At 46.7% G+C, this 18,510-nt stretch overlaps 1 protein-coding gene across 17 annotated transcripts in view; it reads right to left on the bottom strand.

The window, feature by feature from the left end:
* The window catches only part of NCOA2 (nuclear receptor coactivator 2), a 2,606,235-nt gene that overhangs the window by 820,262 nt on the left and 1,767,463 nt on the right, over positions 1 to 18,510 (bottom strand). For all 17 annotated transcript variants that reach the window (XM_069621172.1, XM_069621171.1, XM_069621170.1 and 14 more), the window contains one exon: positions 2,243 to 2,428. In XM_069621172.1, coding sequence (XP_069477273.1) covers positions 2,243 to 2,428 — 186 coding nt within the window. The remainder of the gene's footprint in view (positions 1 to 2,242; positions 2,429 to 18,510) is intronic.

Here is an 18,510-nt window from a genome sequence, read left to right on the forward strand (position 1 = left end):
CGGTGTCAAGGGAACTCTTATTTTTAAAATTAGCAAAATTGGCATGCCCGGCACAAATCCTAGCTTTCGTTGTCTAGCTTTACACTGACAAGCTCTGTACAAATTAGATTAAATAAAGCAGGCCTTTTGACAGATGCAATAAGGACCGAGAGAGATTTGAAGCAGGGGTGTATCCTGGGTCCAACGCTTTATAATTAGTTTATATTGGACACTGGCAAATTCCTGACTGGTATTGTGGCTAACCCTCCAAAATTAGGTAATAGTCATATGCAGTGGCTGCTTTACGCAGACAATCTAATTATGGACAAAAAACACAAATAGGTCTACGAAGATCGTTGGCAGCTTTGGAACAGTACGTCAAGGTCAACCATCTGACTATTAACGTGGAGAAAACTAATGTCTTGGTCTTAGCGTCAAAAAAAGGCTCAAAGAAATGTATGTTTAAATGGTACTTGTATAATAAGTTGTGTTGATAATAAATGAGTACAGGTACCTAGGAATGAGTATGAACAACAGTAACAATAGTGGTCGCTTCATGGTGTTGTAAAGGGTATCCAGGCGTCTCTGGACGTCTTCTTCGGTTACTTCAGCTTCCAGTGGTCGACTTGCCTTTCACTTCAGGAATCACACCTTTTATTCAGTTTCAGCAAACACTCCCCTGAAATTTCTCTCAGCAGTTTACAGGAAGGGGCGGGTGGTTCTCCAATCAGGACAGCCAGGCCCCCAGTGGGAGCTGGTTCCATTCAGGCACACAGGCAGACAAAGAGCAGGTGAGTGAACAACTCTTCCCCCACAAGGAGAATCCAAAGAGTTCTTGGCAACACTGCCCATAAGGAGCTGTGTGCTGCAATAGTAAGATCAAGATGCTTTAAAGAGATCTGGAGGAAAGTAGACTCCATAGGAAAAGGTAAAACACAGAATAGAGTTCCAAAAGACACAGCCCATAAGAATGAATGAGTGGAAAAAGGCTCCACTCATTCGGGATTAAAGAAAAAGGTCCAGAAGTCCAGCAGAATGTGCCGGGGGTCTCACTAGGAGAGGAGATGAAGCATACTAATTATAAATCTCCCTAACAGTCAGTATGACAGTTAATGTATTCTTTGGCGGCAACTATGGGAAATACCTGTACTTCACTACCAGTCTTTCTCCCTCCATTGATTTAAGCCTGACTGCTCTGCCACAGCAACCATTACAAAGAGGACTAGGCTATCTTTTGGTTGCAACCCTGTTTTGCCATTATATGAAATCTGTTTCACATCCTCACCAGAGGACAAGGAAAGAATCTCCTTAGCAGGGTCCATGCTACCTAAGTCGAATATCAAGGTGTTGCCATAATGTTTTATAAAGTTAAGAAAAATAGAACAGAACCACTCACAGGAATATGGAGTTAGAGGTACAGAAAATGATGGCGCTTCAGCCAGGATATGGCTTAGAGGGAGGGAGGTAAAGAAATAATGCCACAAAGCGGGCACCAAAAGGCAAAAGGGGACACAGAGAAATGAATATATAGAAACACACAATGTGGAAAAACAAAAAGGAGAGACCAAAAGGGAGAACAGAAAACAGTTAAAACAAAAGAAAATCTATTTTCACAAGAAATATTCAATTTTATGACAGTCTACAAAATTATCTGCAAAAAAAGAATAGACCACATTAAAAACAATTTTCAAATTAGAATACATGTCAATTTGCAGAAACCTACACTTGAATTCCTACATTTTTAAGCAAGGATTAAGTAAACCCCACTTCAAAATCAGATCTGGGCCCAAACCACCAGTGCACATGTTGAAAAAAAAAACGTTACTGAGGCTCAATTCCGAAGCATATATTCTGAACTAGTTTAGTTCCGTGAATGAACAGTGCTATAGACACTTACAATATGTATCTTTCTAGTTTGTTTTGAATAGCTTATGTTATTGTATTTCATCTGAGCTATGGATACATCACAACTTCGTTCATGCATAATAAACCTGTGCCTGCACCCCACTTGTAATGTACCGCCCTGTATTATGCATAGCACTGTGTTCCTCCGGGGCTATGTCTGAGCTTTAAAAACACCCTAAATAGAATATAAAATATTGAAATACATTTCCTGTGCACTGTGCCAACATTCCAACCAAACATATACATTGTGCAAGTTCACATTTTTTGGTCATAGGTTCTTACTAAGTAGGTCTTTTGTACAGGTAGATAGAAGTGTCTTCATAATAACTTACAAAATAGAACACAAAAATAAGCCTACCTTCACCTTCCTCTTTGATGGACTTTGGTTGAGAAACAGCAAAACACTGCATAGTTTCATACTTCTGATGCGTTTCCTGGTTATCGTGACCATCTTCGGAATCCGAAAAGGGCTTCACCAGCATGCGACAATTAAAAGTATGACTGTTTCGCCTTGGAGGCTCGTTGGACCATGGTCCGCCATTCACTGAACGTTGCAAAGATAAATCGATAAAAGGTGTGAAAATAGTTCACAAAACAAACACAGGAGCAGTAGAACTTTTTTCATGCAGCTTTGAAAACCAGGTACTGAGACACAGGTTGATAGTGGGTTCCACAAAAGCTAAATGACCAGACAAAAAGTATACATTTTTGGACAACTTACAATATTCAAATGCCCTCTTCAATGTATTACTGACACGCCATCTGTAAAGCACTAAAGCGGCCCTGTGTCAGGAATGATTGTTATATGTGCCCTGTGCGAAATATGTGTTAGGACAGAAATCCATTTGGGGGTTCACCTCAATCATTTGAAGGAACCCCACTCTATTGCTTCTTAGACTGCTCTCACATCTAGGTGAACTATGTTGCTCAGACCACTCTCACAGCAAGGCAAACTGTATTGCTTAGCCATTTCTCACATCTAGGCAAATTGTATTGCTCAGCTATTTCTCCCATCTAGGCAAACTTTTTTGCTTAGCCATTTCTCACATCTAGGTCAACGGTGTTGCTCAGTCTACTCTCACATCTAGGCAAATTGTATTGCTTAGCCATCTTATCTTCCACTTCTAGGTGAACTGCATTGCTTAGACTGCTCTCACATGCAGGTGAACTGTGCAGATTAGACTGCTCTCACATCTAGGTGAACTGTTACTTAGACCACATTCACAGCCAGGCGAATTGTATTGTTTAGCCATTTCTCCCATCTAGATGAATTGTATTGATTAGCCATTTCTTTCTCACATCTAGGTAAATTGTATTGCTTAAAGAGAGGGTTTACTCATAAAGCATTCAAACGTATAAGTTTGTTCTTTATTTCTTCACATGTTAGTGTATATGCTAGGAGCTACCAGATTCAAACAAGCCCTCTGACTCAAGGGCTTTATTCAACACTGTAAACCAAAATCAATCAGGTGGGAACCAACTAATAGACTCTGGTGCTCACACATTGCTCTTTTAGGAGCTACATTCCTTACTCCCATCAGTTAGGTTATAGTCATTCTTTTTAGAGGTTGAATAGATTTAGAATTTTTCAAAAATTACTGTAATCCTTCACAAATGCTTGTTGAAAATAAATTTGCAATCAAAGTATTCTGAATTTATATAAAGCGTGTTTTAGTCACACGATTTATTGAGGCATAAAAAGACTCAATGGTCTGTTATGAACATTCTATTGCCAATACATTTCAGTGCCTAGCAGCATCTTCAGGGATTAGCGTTCGAGTTCTGATTGAACCTATTCCATGTTCACTCTTGCCAACTTCACATTCACATTTGTTTTCAATGTTTGTGGGATTCACTTCCCTTGCTTACTCACCGTTCTTATGTCAAAGGCTTTCGACTGTATGGGGATTTTGCTTGACCTCCTGTATGACCACTTTGACCTATCTTGGAGGCTCTCCTACGGCCTTCTGGTATCTGTAGTTTCATTCAGACGGGGACTGACCAAGGTTTCATGGAGCAGCACTCATGTGGTGCCGGCTCTCTTTTGCAGCTGGTCTCCCCTTTACAATGTTACAGTTCTTTAAGCTTTTCTTACTTTGCCACATTGCAATTTTCATTCACCACAGCCCGGTTCTTATCTGCTCTCCCCTCCACTTACCGGGTTTGATGAACCGCTTGGCGTTCCTCTTTAAATGGAGTCAAGGCCGGTAGCACGGAAGCGGGAGTCTCTCTCGCTCCAGCTTATCAGCGTCGATATGCTCCGTGTACCATTGACATCTGCTGCAGCACACTTGGGCTATTGTCCTCGGCCGTACGATTCTTTCAGCGGAGGGTTCGCAAGGCTTGGTTGAAGAGGGCAAGGTTGTGTCTCTCCTCATCAGTGTTAGGACAGTTTTTCTGAAGTCCAACTAACAGCTTAGTAACATCATTCAACTGAGACAGTACAAGACTCCACTCTTAGTATAAGGCTGTACCACCAGAGTTCATTGGTAGCGTAGACAGAGCAGCCAGGCTTATCTTAGGAGGGAGAGAGGGCTGTAAAATCAGTAGAAATGAAATTGTACTACAAAAGAAACACTGAAACACTATGTATTGTAAAAAAATAAATGGTTTATTTAAATACAAGTAGGCCCAGATAAATCTTGGGGGAAATAAGTACCATCACATTATATGTAATCACAATTACAAAAACACAACACTATGCTTGAAGGTTCACAGACCAAAGCATACATCTTATTTGGAACACCTAACAGTAATTCAAGGGAAGTCCAACCTTTTCATACACATTCAGTATAGGTCACACCTATTCTTGGGGAGTAAAAACCAATGGTTACTTTCAGATTATATTCAGTAATTCAAAGGTAGTAGATGCTAACAGTTGTACCGTAATCCTCAGCAACGAATCACAATCAGTCAACTGGACAGAATACATTTTGTGAATAGTGGACCGCTTCTTCAAGGTACAGTAAAAACCTATAACTACTTTTGTAATAACACACAGTTATACTAGGTGAGTAAAACCTTAGGATGTAACATTCAATTACAGGTGCTTTTGAGATCAGTGAAACACAGATTGAGATCAGCAGTAACTCTTGTAACTTATTTTTGGATGCACACAGCTAACTCAAGTTAAGTAGAACCCACATACCTTTTCAAGGAGCTATCAGCAACTTGGGGCAGGCATAAATCTAAGACTCTTTTTGGGTCTGTCTAAAACAGGCCAGGGAAAGCAAAACCCAATGTTACATTTTATGAATTACTCAATGTTATTCTCGGTAGGTGAAACCTAATGCACAGGGTAGCAGCAAGTCAGGGGAAGCAAGACCGAGTTGGGGGACACTCATATCATTATTCTAACAGGAATAATAAAGTGAAACATACAGCATTATCTTTGGAAAGAGGCACAACCAAATCACAGGCGAGTAATATACCCTTACACCTTCTTTCTCTTAGAATGGCGAAACAGTTTCTAAGGAAAGAAAGATGTTACATATACTTTTCAGAATAGTGCAACACACATTCAAGGTAAGCAAGAACTTTCTTTAACAATTCACTCCCAGAGTTACAGTTACCAACCAACTCTTTTACAAGTAACCTTTAAATGCGTATTCTCTTTTCTAGGCAAAAGGCCCAATCCCCTAAAAGGCTTCCCCTTATTTTTGGAGCATGAGTGTTCTCAGAGGCAAAAGGGGGGTCACTAGGGTCTAGTGTCCAACAGGCAGTGCCAGGATAGGTTCTTAAGTAGCAAAAATCAGAGTTCCTCAGGAAGACTCTTCAAACAGGTGCGTATTTTACTTTAGAGCTAGTTGAGGGTCCAGGGGCTTCACAGAAGACACCCTAGGAGGATTCCAGCAGCAGGACTTAGCGAACTGGACGAGAGGTCTCCCAATCACAGAAAACACCCCACAACTAGACAGGAATCACAAGAGACTTTAGTTAAGTGCATACCAAAGTCAGCACAGTACCTCAGCACAGAAGATTTCGCAGCAGGACTTCTTCAGTGTCTGCAGCCAAAAACCTGGTCAGTGGATTCCTTGTTGTGGTGAGTGAAAACAGGACCTTAGAAGGGACTTTGCAGCAGGGATAAATGGGGAAGGAACTAGGCAAGGTTTTCATCACACCTGGATGTGGCTCTGTAGATTTGGCGCCTTTTACAGGTGCGCAGAAGAAGGCAGAATATTGCCGGTCAGTTTCTCATCTTACAAAGGTCCAGCACTTTGGTGAGGGGACTTTTCGGACTTTATTCGTGTCTCCGGAGAACAAGCAGGATGCCCACAAAGTTTCAGCGAGATTCGTAATTCGGAAGACCGTGCACCGCACGATGGCTCGAGGTCCCAGGGTATTGGGGTATTTCAGCCATGCAAGTTCGCAGCACGGCATGGGCGGCTCAAAATGCAGGTCTACTTGAGTCTAGGGGGTCCCACCAGGCTATGGGACGTCATTTTCGGAGTCCACAGGTCGATTGGAAGGAAGGGCTACAGAAGGTTTAGGTTACACAGCAGGTTTTCCAGTCGCTGGAATTCGTCTCAACCGCTTTTCCTTCATCATCCTCTTCGGTTTTTGTTCCAGTGATAGACTTGTCTTCAGCTTCCAGGATCGGACTATTTAACAGAAATGACAGCACAACTTCTTCATTCTCTCTTTGCATTTTACAACAAGGGGTTGTCTGTTTATCCAATCAGGACAGCCAGCTCCTCACTAGGATTTGTCCCCATTCAGGCAAGGAGGAAGACAACAGGTTGCAGAGTTTTGGACTCCTCCCTCACTTCCTGCCTTCACAGACAGACAGGAGACTGGCGGGGGGGGAGGAGGGGTCCAGGAATCCCGCCGAAGATAATAATCCCACAAAAGAATTTCCCGCCCTGGATGCCAGGGAAGGAAGGACAAGAAACACTAAAATAGGGAAAAATTAAGACAGGGGCCATTATGATAAAAATGAGCACCCTTGGGTACCTTTACTGCAGCTGTGAACATAGCCCACGGTAAAAATGCACGGAATTAAAAGGTATCACTACCACCAGCCATTAAAGGTAAGCTTGTCCCTGTAACAGAATTGCTACAGTTTTAGTGTGAAAGGGGATACACTGTATCTCCCAGCACTCCACATAAAGTGGGGTGCGCTAGTTTCACCAAATAAAATGTAAAAGGGGATCCAAAGATCCCTATACCCTTGGGAACTGTAGTTCTCTCCAGGTTAGCCCGAGAAAGTTAAAAGGGGAGCCCCTAGGTCAACCCAGCAACAACAGGCACTTATTGCCAAAAGGTTGTCAAAGAGGAAAACTTTTAAAAGACCCTATGGAGAGTCTAAGAAATGACACCCATGAAAAGAGTAAAAGATTCTTTGAGTGTGGAAAAAGGCTCCCACTCACAGAGATATGAGGAAAAATAATCCACCAGTAAAGCAAAAAGTTCTGGGATTGACATCGGTCAGGATAATTTACCATTACTATGAAAATCTTACCTAACAATCAGCCTCTCGATATTTGCCGCCTTTCTCCTCCTCTTGAACTGCCGAGTCTGGATGGCGGTCTCAGGTCTGCCTTGCTCGTACTATGCTCTCTTGCTCCACCTTTTATCCCTGTGGGGAAGGGAAAGAGGCACCAAGTGTGTGTGTGATTCTTGTCAATTGCCTGACCTTTGTATTGAGACATGCCAGGTAAATGGCTCTGGTGTTAGTCCGTTCTCTGGTGTCGTGCAAAAGTGTTTGTGTCAGAAAAAGGGCGGGGCAGTGGTTTTGAATGTCCTACGGGGTAGGATGGGGCAAAGGTGTTGAAAAGAGGGGGATACCGCGACTCACCTGTCAGTGACCCACTGCCAGAGGACCCCCTATCCAGGTGATCTTCCCTCACTGGTCCACTACCAGTAACTGGATCCAATAGCGATGGCCGTGTCCTGGCCACGTTGATGACAGATCCCTGGGGACTAGCTAGGAAGCACCTTCAGGTTTGTCACTTTCCCTTCCTTAATGCGATGTTGCAACACGTGCTTCACAGGGTAACCGGGAAAGAAAATCCATGTTTCCCTGGTCTTTTCCCTTCCAGTGTTCCACTGTAAAACAATAGGGTTGTAGGTCTAGAAACCATTGCGTGACCCGACGGTTGGACTCTTTGTCTAATGCAGACTGAGGGTGAGTGGTCTGTAAGCAGTGTGAACTTTCATCCCAATATGTAGTACCTAAAATGGATAATGGCCCACATGATGGCTGTGGCTTCTAGTTCGACCATAGAGTAATTATTTTCACGTGGGAATAACATAGCTGGTGTATAGTATGGGGTGTTCTAGTGTATCGCAAATTTGGGACAGAATGGCTCCTAACCCTGTAAATGCTGTGTCTGTCTATAACAGAAACTCTTTTGAGAAGTCGACAACCCTTAGAAATGGGTTTTTCGCATAAGGTCTGCTTTAAGATGTTATAGCATCTCATATCGTTCCACTTAAGTTTCTGGGGTTCAGCATTTTTAAGTTTATCTGTCAGCTGGGCCGTTTTATCAAAAACTTAGCGATAAACCTAGTGTAATATCCTATTGGACCAAGGAAAGCCCTAAGATCTCTTTTGCTTTTGGGAGTTGGAGTATCCAAGACCTCCTTTAACTAGGTTACTCACCGTAGTGACCACCTTACTCCTAGTCCGTTAGTCCCCTTTCCTCCATACTTATGGGACATTCCTCCGTCCTGTGGGAGGGGACCGGAGATAAAAGCATCCAAAATGTTTCAAAAATGTGTGTCCCTCTCTTTCTAAGCGCGGCACGGCACGCAGCCTAGGCCCGCCCATCTCGGCTCCACCCCGCGCACCGTCCACCAGTCCTTTTCTATCGCCAGGTCAAAGACCTTTAAGCAATAACAGAGGAACCTCATTAGAGGGGACGGAGGGCGGGCGTATGGGGGAGAGGGGACTATGGCTAGGAGTAAGGTGGTCACTACGGTGAGTAACCTGGTTATACTCCTACGTCCCGTCCCCTTTCCTCCATACTTATGGGAGATTCCCAAGCACCCCTTACAGGAACTATGGGTGGATGGAAAACCCCTTACTGAAAAAGGTTCTTCAGCACAGCCTGACCAAACTGAGCATCAGATCTGGAGCTCAGGTCTAGACAATAATGCTTACAAAAAGCCAATGGGGAGGCCCAAGTAGCCGCCTTTGCGATGGTCTCCTAGGGGACATATTTCTGAAAGGCAACTGCGGCTGCCTTGCCCCGCACCAGGTGTGCATGAATACCTTTAGGGGGCTGCAGTCCTTGGACGGTGTAAGACTCCGTAATAAAGGCAGCGATCCATCTGGAGATAGTCGACTTGGAGGCCTGCTTACCTTGTGGATCACCAAAGGTCACCAACAGTTGAGAAGAGCTTCTAAATTCGGATGTTCTGTCCAGATAGAACTTAAGAGCCCTTCTAACATCCAGGCAATGCAGAACCCTTTCCGCCTCTGAAGTGGGGTTCGGAAAAAAGACTGTCAGGGAGATTGACTGGTTCAGAAGGAAATCAGAGAACACCTTTGGCAGGAAAGCAGGGTTTGTCCGTAGGACCACCTTATCCTTGTGAAAAACCATGCTCCACCGACAAAGCCTGGAGCTCACTCACGCGCCTTGCTGAAGTAACGGCAACGAAAAAGGACACCTTCCACGACACGCGCTTGAGGTACACCGTGGCCATTGGTTCGAAAGGTTTATGGCACAACGCCGTCAGGACCACATTTAGATCCCACGACGGGTGAGGAATACGAATCGGAGGATAAAGGCGCATCAAGCCTGAAAAATGTCCCTTAACCACTGGATTAGACAGTGATTAAGAGCATTGGTCCGTAGATAGGTAGGCGGATACCGCCGAAAGATAAGTTCTGCATGACAGAACGTGAGTTCCCGACTCTGCTAGGTGGGATACAAAGGACAGTACCGTGTCAATTGTAGCCACCCTTGGGTCCACCTGTTTGTTTAAACACCAATGACAGAACCTGAGCCATTTGCTTCTGTACTGGGACCTAGTTGAGGGTTTCCTGGCTGCCTGATTAATACGCATGTTATCCGCAGACAGGATAAAATGTTCTAAAGACCTGAACTCAGGCACCATGCTGCCAAGCTGAGCGATTGTGGGGAGGGGGTCCCACAGCTGTTGCTCCCCCTGGTGAAGAAGATCAGGGCTCACCGGTAACCTGATCGGCAGATAGACCGACAGGTGTTGAAGTTCTGAGAACCAAAACCTGGCGGGCCACCACAGGGCTATGAATAGAAAGGAACAGTTCACTGTGTTCTTCAGCTTTCAAATCGTCCGATGAACCAGAGGCAGGGGCGGGAAAGCATAAGCCCTCATGTTGTGCCATGGAATCTCGATAGCATCCCCCAGAGAGGAGGCCCCCAGCCCGTTCCTGGAGGCATACAGAGGAAGTTTCTTGTTAGCCCCTGTCGCAAAGAGGTCCACTTCCGGAGTGCCCCAACGAAGGAAAATCCATGAAAGGATCTCCGCCTTCAATTCCCACTCGCAGCTGACCACAGTCTGCCGACTGAGGGCGTCTGCCGTGACATTCAGCTGGCCCGGAATGTGTACTGCAACTAGCTAGAGGCCATGAAGAAGCCCCCACTCCCAAATCTGGATGGACAGGTCCACGAGAGGGGGAGACTTGGTGCCCCCTTGTTTGTTGATGTAATACATTGACACCACATTGTCCGTGCGGATACGGACCACTTTGTTGGCAATGATCGGCCTGAACACATTGAGCGCTAGGAAGATCGCCAGAAGCTCCAGGTGATTTATGTGGAGGAGCTTGTCCTGAGGCGACCAAAGATCCGAGACCTGAAGAAGATCCAACGTCGCACCCCACCCTAGAAGGGAAGAGTCCGTTGTGACCGTCACCATAAGGGCTGGGTCCGGAAACCCCGCTCCCACCGACAGGCTGCTGAGAGACGACCACCACTCCAGGTCTGCTCTCATGGAAGCCGGAATCATTATCAGCTTGGATTCCGGATCCACAGCCTGACGCCAAGAACTCTGAAGAGCCATCCGAGTCCGCCTCATCTTGAGACGGGCAAGAGTAAGAGCCAACACGCACGAGGTCAGGAGGCCCAGAAGACTCTGGAACCACCATGCCGACATGCTCTCCGACGGCGCAAACATCTGACACGTGGCCAACAGATCCGCCATTCTGTTCCCGGTCAGGTACACTCTGCAGTCGATCGTGTTCCAGCGAAAACCCAGGAAAATCAAGTCTTGAGAGACCATCATGGAAGATTTCCGCCAGTTCACCGACAGTCCGAGGTGGAAAAGGAGCTGAAGGAGAGACTGAAGATTGCTGGCGGCTTTCAACGGGCAAGGGCTGCGTAAAAGCCAATCGTCCAAATATGGATACACATGGATACCCTGCAGACGAAGATAGGCCGCGATCTCAGACATCGTCTTCGTTAAGACACGCAGCGCAGAGCTGAGGTCAAAAGGAAGCACTCGAAACTGGAAGTGCTCCTCTCCCACAGAGAAACTGAGGCATCTCCAGTGTGGATTCCAGATCAGAATATGCATGTATGCCTCCTGAAAATCCACCACGCTGAGCCAATCGTCCATCTGCAAGGAAGACCGTATCTGGCCGGGCGTGATCTTGAATTTCTCTTGGGGTAAAAAAAGATTGAACTGGGAAAGGTCTAGGATCGTGCGCAGGCCAGCCTGGTTGGGTTTGGGCACCGTAAACAGCCTGGAGTAGAAGCCCTCCCCTCGTTCCCCAAGGGGAACGGGTTCCACAGCTCTGAGGTCCAGCTGTTTCTGAACCTCGGCTTTTAGGGAGGGCGACCTCGGCTGCTGGAAGGGAGGATTGAAAGGTGGGGTAGGGAGTAAGCAGAAGACCGCCCGAGCGACTGACAAGACCCACCTGTCCTCGGTGATGGTCTGCCACGCCGCCCAATGAGATGCAATGCGTCTTCCCACCGGGTTTTCGTGCGAGCGCGGAGAACTCATTTGGCAGGCTTTTCAGTGGTGTTACCACCTGAACCTTAGGAGGAGGCTGAGGAGCGGGAGAAAAACCGAGTCTGTTGATGCTTCTGGCAGGAATTACCCAAAGGGGTATCCACTCTGCGGGATTTCCCATCTAGAAACCCCCTGAAACCAGAGGAGGGCCGGCTTTGCGACAACGGTCTCTGGGTCCTAAAAGGTGTTTAACCAGGACTTAGTGTCTGGGTGCTGTCCTTCATTTTGGTCATCTCCACATCCGTTGTGGAATGGAAAAGCTCCTTACCGTCAAACGCTAGGTCCAACACTTTGTCCTGCACCGCTTTTGAGAACTTGGTGGCATGCAACCACGCCTGTCGAGAGGTATCAACTCCCAGCATAAGTCCCCGAGACGAAGTGTCGACGTGATGCGCCGCGGCCTCCAGCAGATCCTTGGCCAAGACCCTGGCATCAGACAATCCCGCCTTAAAGTCTTCCAGCTTCTCGACCAGAATGAACTCCTCGAACTCCGACAGACCTTTCCACATCTTCATATTCACCCCCTCTAACACCAGTTCCGCACTGGCCTGCCGGAGCTGCACGGCAAGTTAGCGAAAGTCTTCCTCCCAAGGGAGTCAAGGAGCTTATCCTCTTTCCCCAGAACCTGAGCAGCCGACATAGAAGAGGATGCTGCAGGTCTGGACTGTAAAGTGGCCGCAGTCACCACCGTGGATGATAGGGCCACTTCTTCCGAAGAATGCAGCCTGTATCGCGCGTCAATTTTCTTATTGACGAAAAGTCCAGAGTGTGGCTTTTGCCAGACCCTGCGAACCTCGGCCAAAACCTCCTTCTGCAAGAACAGGCTGGTACGCTCTGAAGGAGACAGGGTGAATGCCCCCGAAAGCACACCCTCCTGCGGAGCAGGTGCCTCGGGCACTGGAACATCCAACAGGCACATCATGTCCAGTACCCGGTCATGAAAAGCTCTAATAGAGCGGGGTTGATCTTTGCTGTCCTGATCGCCCTGCGCATCATCCAACAGGTCAGGATCCTGCTAACCGTGTCAGGCATCGCTTTGTCCATAGGGGACAATGGAGGCGAGGGTGGAAGGGTCAGGGGAGGCACCGTAGGCAAAGGCGGTGCCAGCGGAACCACCGGGGAAGCGGGTGGAGGCGCAGGCGGGCATATCTCCCTAAAAAAAACCTTTAAATACTCTCATGGGGTCACTACGTATGAGCGTCTGAAATTTACCGAAAAAGGCGTCCTCCGGAGACGGTTTTGGAGCTGCCGGAGGAGGCCTCTCATGAGAAGGATAATTCCAGGGACGCACAGGGGAGGGTTGCCAAACAGGCCCATCCCCTGAAGTGTCCACAAAAATCAAGGGTGCCGAACCCACAGGCAACGAGATATTGTGCGGAAGGGGCATCTGAGCGTTCCAGTCGTAAACTGGACGAAACAGATGTGCACAAGGAATCTTATGTTCACCCGCGGAACCAAATCCTACACCTGAGGTCGGTGGCGTAGTTGTAGGGGAAGCGCCCAAAATGGCCGCCATGGTCGTGGCGGGAACGGCTGCCATTTCGCCGTCACCTGAGGGGAACTGCGGCACATGTGGAAGTGAGACGGGGATCCCTGACGGTGGATCAGGGGTCTTAATTTTAGCCTTTACATAAAGAACCTCGGCTGAGCCGGTACTATGTGGCCTGGAATGTTTCTGTGACATACCAATAGCCGAACTAGCCTTCACGGGAAGGACCTCAGCACTGCCGCTAAAGGAGGAACTTTCACTCCTTGCCCCCTCAACAGTTCTGGCGTCGCCACAAGAGTGGGAACGGTGAGAAACAGCTTTCACCGATAAGGCCTTATCAGGCCTCTCAGAAATGTTGGTTTCCTTAGCCTCTGTACGAGGGACTTTGGACCCACAAGCGAAGGCCTTGAACATGTGTTCGGTAACACCAAGCCTAACCAAGGCCTCGGGGCGCAACCCCGGTACTTTTGCGGGAAGCCGATAGAGGCCTCAGAGCGAGTTCCGGTACCCCACGACTCAGTAGAACAAGGTCTACAAGCAGCCCCCCCAGGATGGGCCTCGGAGCGTACTCCGGTATCCACAGGCCCCTTACGGAGACCCTCAGAGAAAACTCTGGTACAATTATTAGGCACAGGAGGCACCTCGGGGCAATCCCCAGTGACAGAGTGGTCAACGCTCCTCCCGGTCTGGGAAGAGCCCGGAAAGGTGTCTCCCAGCTGGGGTGCTCTGAAAAGTAAAGAACTTACCGGGCGCCGCTTCTTTTCGTCGATAAAAAATTTAAAATGCGAAGGAGTACGTCAAAACAGCTCAGACCGAAAGGGAATCGCAATAAAAACAGGAGTCCCAACGGTGGTCCGGACCCAAACACTCTAAACAAAGAGGATGGGGATCCGCCCTCGCAAAGCGTCGATGACACGATGAACAATCTGGAAAGTCTAGTTTGAACGACAGACACACTAGTACACGATCGCTAGCGAGAGCCAGAGAAGAGGAAAAAGGAAGAAAATCTTCCGCGGATGCAAGTCCGTCCAATCCCGAACGTGCGGAGAAAAGGACTGATGGGTGATGTGCGGGACGGAGCCGAGATGGGCGGGGCTACGGCCGCGTGCCATGCCCCGCGTAGAAAGAGAGGAGGGACTAAAATGTTTGCAAAATTTCTGATGCTTTTATCTCCGGTCCCGTCACAGAGGAATGTCCCCCAAGTATGGAAGAAAGGGGACGGGACGTAGGAGTATAACTTTTCATGTTAGGGCTGTACATTCACATTCCCTAGGAAAAAGCTGTGGTATTTCACGGCTGATTGGGGCAATCTGCATTTCGCTGGATTAGCAGTTAGGCCAGCATTGCTGAGGATTATCAAGATGGTATAAAGATGGAAGATTTGTGAAAAGGTGGGGAAACCTGGGTTGGATGCCCTAACGCCATAATTTCAGATATCCATCGTTCCCTGGACAAAACTAAAACACAAGGCAAATATTGCAAACACAAACTCGATCATGCAGAGAATCTAGCTTTGAAAACTCAAGCAGACGACAATACCATAGTGTTCAAGGAGGCTGATAAAGGAAGTGCTATAGTAATGCTTAACAAAGAAGGTTACATTCAAATGGGGAATTTACATCTAGCAACACCAGACTGTTACAAAAAAAGTACAACAAATCCAACTAAGACAGTGGTGAGGGAAATGATGCAACTCATTTCCAAATGGCTCATGAAGGGCCTACTAACAGAGGATGAAAACAAGATTTCTTACTATCACGGAACCCACTATGCCCACTATCTATTTTCTCCCGAAGATTCGTAAGAAATATGATAAACTACTGGAAGTCAGACCAATTGCCAGTGGTATTGGTTGGGCAACGGAAGGCATGTCCTCTTATATTGACACATTAATTAAACAACAGGTGAGCCTATTAGACTAATACATTAGAGACGCAACCCATGTTCTCCAGACTCTGACCACCATTAACTGGCAGGAAACCTAAAAATTAGCCACCCTTGATGTGAAAGCACTTTACACACCAATAGACCACACCCTGGCAATACAAGCGATACCTAACATACGCACATTTCTTTGAATCAAACAGGCACCACATTGAGATGGTCAAAGAATTTTTGGAATTCACTCTGAATAACAATTACTTCTTGTTTCATCAAAATTACTACCTCCAAACCAAAGGGGTAGCCATGGGTGCTAAATATGTCCCAACTCTAGCAAACCTATTTATGGGCCAATACGAACACACTCATGCTCTTGTGAATCCTGACTATAATCAATGAATTGCTCTGTGGAAACGATTTATAGATGACATTATCGTAATTTAAAAGGAACTACTGCAGATTTCCAACGATTCATTAACTCAATGCAAATGAGTTTAGCCTGGAACTGACAGGGCACAGTGATGAGCACAGTATAGATTTCTTAGACCTGAATCTATACGTTGAAAACAACAAATTAGCAACCAAGACATTCAGAAAACCAACTGAGGTTAACTCAACTTTATTCGCCTCAAGTTGCCACAAAAGATCCACTATCAATAACATCCCGATGGGCTAATTTGTTCGTACACGTAGGAATTGCAGCGACAATGCTAACTTCGCATTTAGAATGCAACTTACTCAGCAAAAGATTTTATGAGAGAGGGTATAGTACTGAATGTATATTTAAAGTGTACAACAAAATCCAAACTATGAGTAGGAATGACATGCTTACACCCAAGACAGAAATAAGTAAGTACCAAATGAAGGTTAGCTTGGTTACAAAATATTCAGACGATAACAACAGATTGTGTAAAATTGTAAACAAACATTGGCGCATCCTTAGGATGGATGATGATGATGATGATCTTGAGAAGTACATTGAGAATAAACCCACGTTTATGTATACTTGTGCTTCCACCATCAGAAACATAATCAGCCCATCCTTTCAAAAACCTGTTGAAACCGAGTCGTTAATATCAAGTACCTGGGTGAAACCACGTACACAAGGCTTCTACAAATGTGGCAAATTATAAGTTACTCACCATAGTGACTAACGTACTCTTAGTCCATAGTCCCTTTTCCACCATACTGCATGGGCGTCCCTCGCTAGGGACGGGAGACGGAACGTTTTTCACCAGAAAAAACCTCCTTCCCCATTAAATTTAGAGAACGGGGGCGCGGCCGCGGGAGCATGCGCTCCCCTGACTCTGCCCACCGGCGCCACACCTCACTCCCCATTATTTATTTATTCAGATTTGTAGAGCGCACGACAGCCCGGGGGCATCGTGGCGCTTGTTACAGACATATCTTAGTTACATAGAATACATTTTTTACATACAATACATTATTTACAGTGGCAGGTAAGACATTTTTACAAATTTGCAATGCAGTATATTTACATAGATTCGCGAGTGTCATATTATTGTGCAAGGAAAGAGGTCTTCAGTTTCCTACGAAAAATCGGGAGTGAGTTCTCTGCTCTAATGTCTGCAGGAAGAGCGTTCCAGGTCTTGGCGGCAATGTAAGGGAAGCTTAGGCCACCGGCTTTGGCTTTTTTGATGCGTGGGATGTAGAGTAGGTTGGAGTATTGCGTCCTGGTGGGACGGGAGGAGGGTTTGGAGATGGTCTCTGATAGATAGGACGGGGCGGAGAGAGAGAGGCATTTGTGTGTGAGGGTGAGGATTCTGAGTGTGATCCGCACTTTGACCGGGAGCCACTGGGCTGAGTGTCTGGCATGGGAGATATGCTCTCTTCTTGGGATGCTAAGAGCGGCCCAGAGAGCATTGTTCTGCGTGACTTGAAGTCTGTTTTGCTGATGTGCCTGCTAGGAGGGCATTGCAGTAGTCCAGTTTGGCTCCAATGGCTGCTCTCGCTAAAGAGAGGCAGTTGGGTTTAGAGAGGTATGGCTTGATGGCGTTTATGAGTTTGGTGGTATGCGCAGAAGAGGATGTGATTGCGCTGACTTGTCTGGTCATGGATAGGAGTCTAGGTATACTCCCAGTGTTTTGACAGCTGTGGATACGGGGATGATGGAGTTGTCAATGGAGCAGTTGGTGTACAGTTTGTCCAGTTTGTCTAGGGTGCTCTGTTGATCTAATATCATGATCTCCGTCTTGTCTCCATTGAGGAAGAGGCCATTAACTGCCATCCATGCCTGGATGATGGAGTAGATTGAGTGGAGTGCCTTGGCGTCTTCGTAGTATGATCCTGAGAGGCGTAGAAGTACTTGTGTGTCGTCTGCGTAGTTCGTGTACGTGATACCGTATGAGTCGAGTTTGTCAAAAAGAGGCTTAGTGAACAGGTTGTAAAGTGTGGGTGCAGTGTAGGATCCTTGAGGGACCCCGCAATGGATTGTCGTGGAAGTGGCGTTGGCAATGTCCGAGAAGACTTTCATGGCTCTTTCCTCTAGGAAGGAGGTGACCCAGAGAGCTGATTCTTTAGAGAAGTTGGCTGTGTGTGAGGTGAGGGTCTTGGGGTCAACCAGATTGAAAGCGGCTGAGAGATCTAGAAGGAGCAGAAGAGCTGGCTTGCCTTTGTCCATGATTTGGGCGATCTGACTCTTCAGATCCACCAGGGCTGTTTCTGTGCCGTGTCCTTTCCGGAAGCCTGATTGCCTGGTTCCGATGGAGTGGGTTTCCAGAAAGTGTTGGATTTGGCAGTGTGCGGCTTTGTCCAGTAATTAGGAGGGGCCGGACCCAGGCCTCTTTGAGGCTAGCTGGGATGATGCCTGTTTTAAAAGACGCATTGATGAAAGCCGTAAAGAGCGGCGCAAAGCAGTCTGCGCAGTCTTTGACAAGTTTTGGTGGGAAAATATCGCCTTTACAGGGGGAGGGTTTGAGACTTTTTAGTAAGTTGATGACTTCTGGTTCAGTTACATCCCTGAAGGAGAAGTCAGGTATGGTGGGCTTGGACGCAGTGGGTGAGGCGTTGGTAGGCTTGGTTGCTGTCTGTTGAGGTAATGCTTTGCAATGGTCTTTGATTTTCTTTTGGAGAAGGTCAATTTTGTGTCGCATGGCAGCTTGGATGCTGGCACACCAGGCTTCGTCTTTGATTATTTCGTCTGGTGTATTGGGGGGGAGATGAGCTCGTTGAAAATGGCGAAGATCTCTTTAGAGTGTGATTTGGCATTAGAGATACGTGTGTTGAAGGTGTTGGCTTTGGCAGCGGTGATAGCTGTTTTGTATTGGTGGGAGATTGAGTTGAATTTGTCTTTG

Source organism: Ambystoma mexicanum, chromosome 5q (genome assembly GCF_040938575.1).
Source record: "Ambystoma mexicanum isolate Mex_15411 chromosome 5q, UKY_AmexF1_1, whole genome shotgun sequence".
Classification (NCBI taxonomy): Eukaryota; Metazoa; Chordata; class Amphibia; order Caudata; family Ambystomatidae; genus Ambystoma; species Ambystoma mexicanum.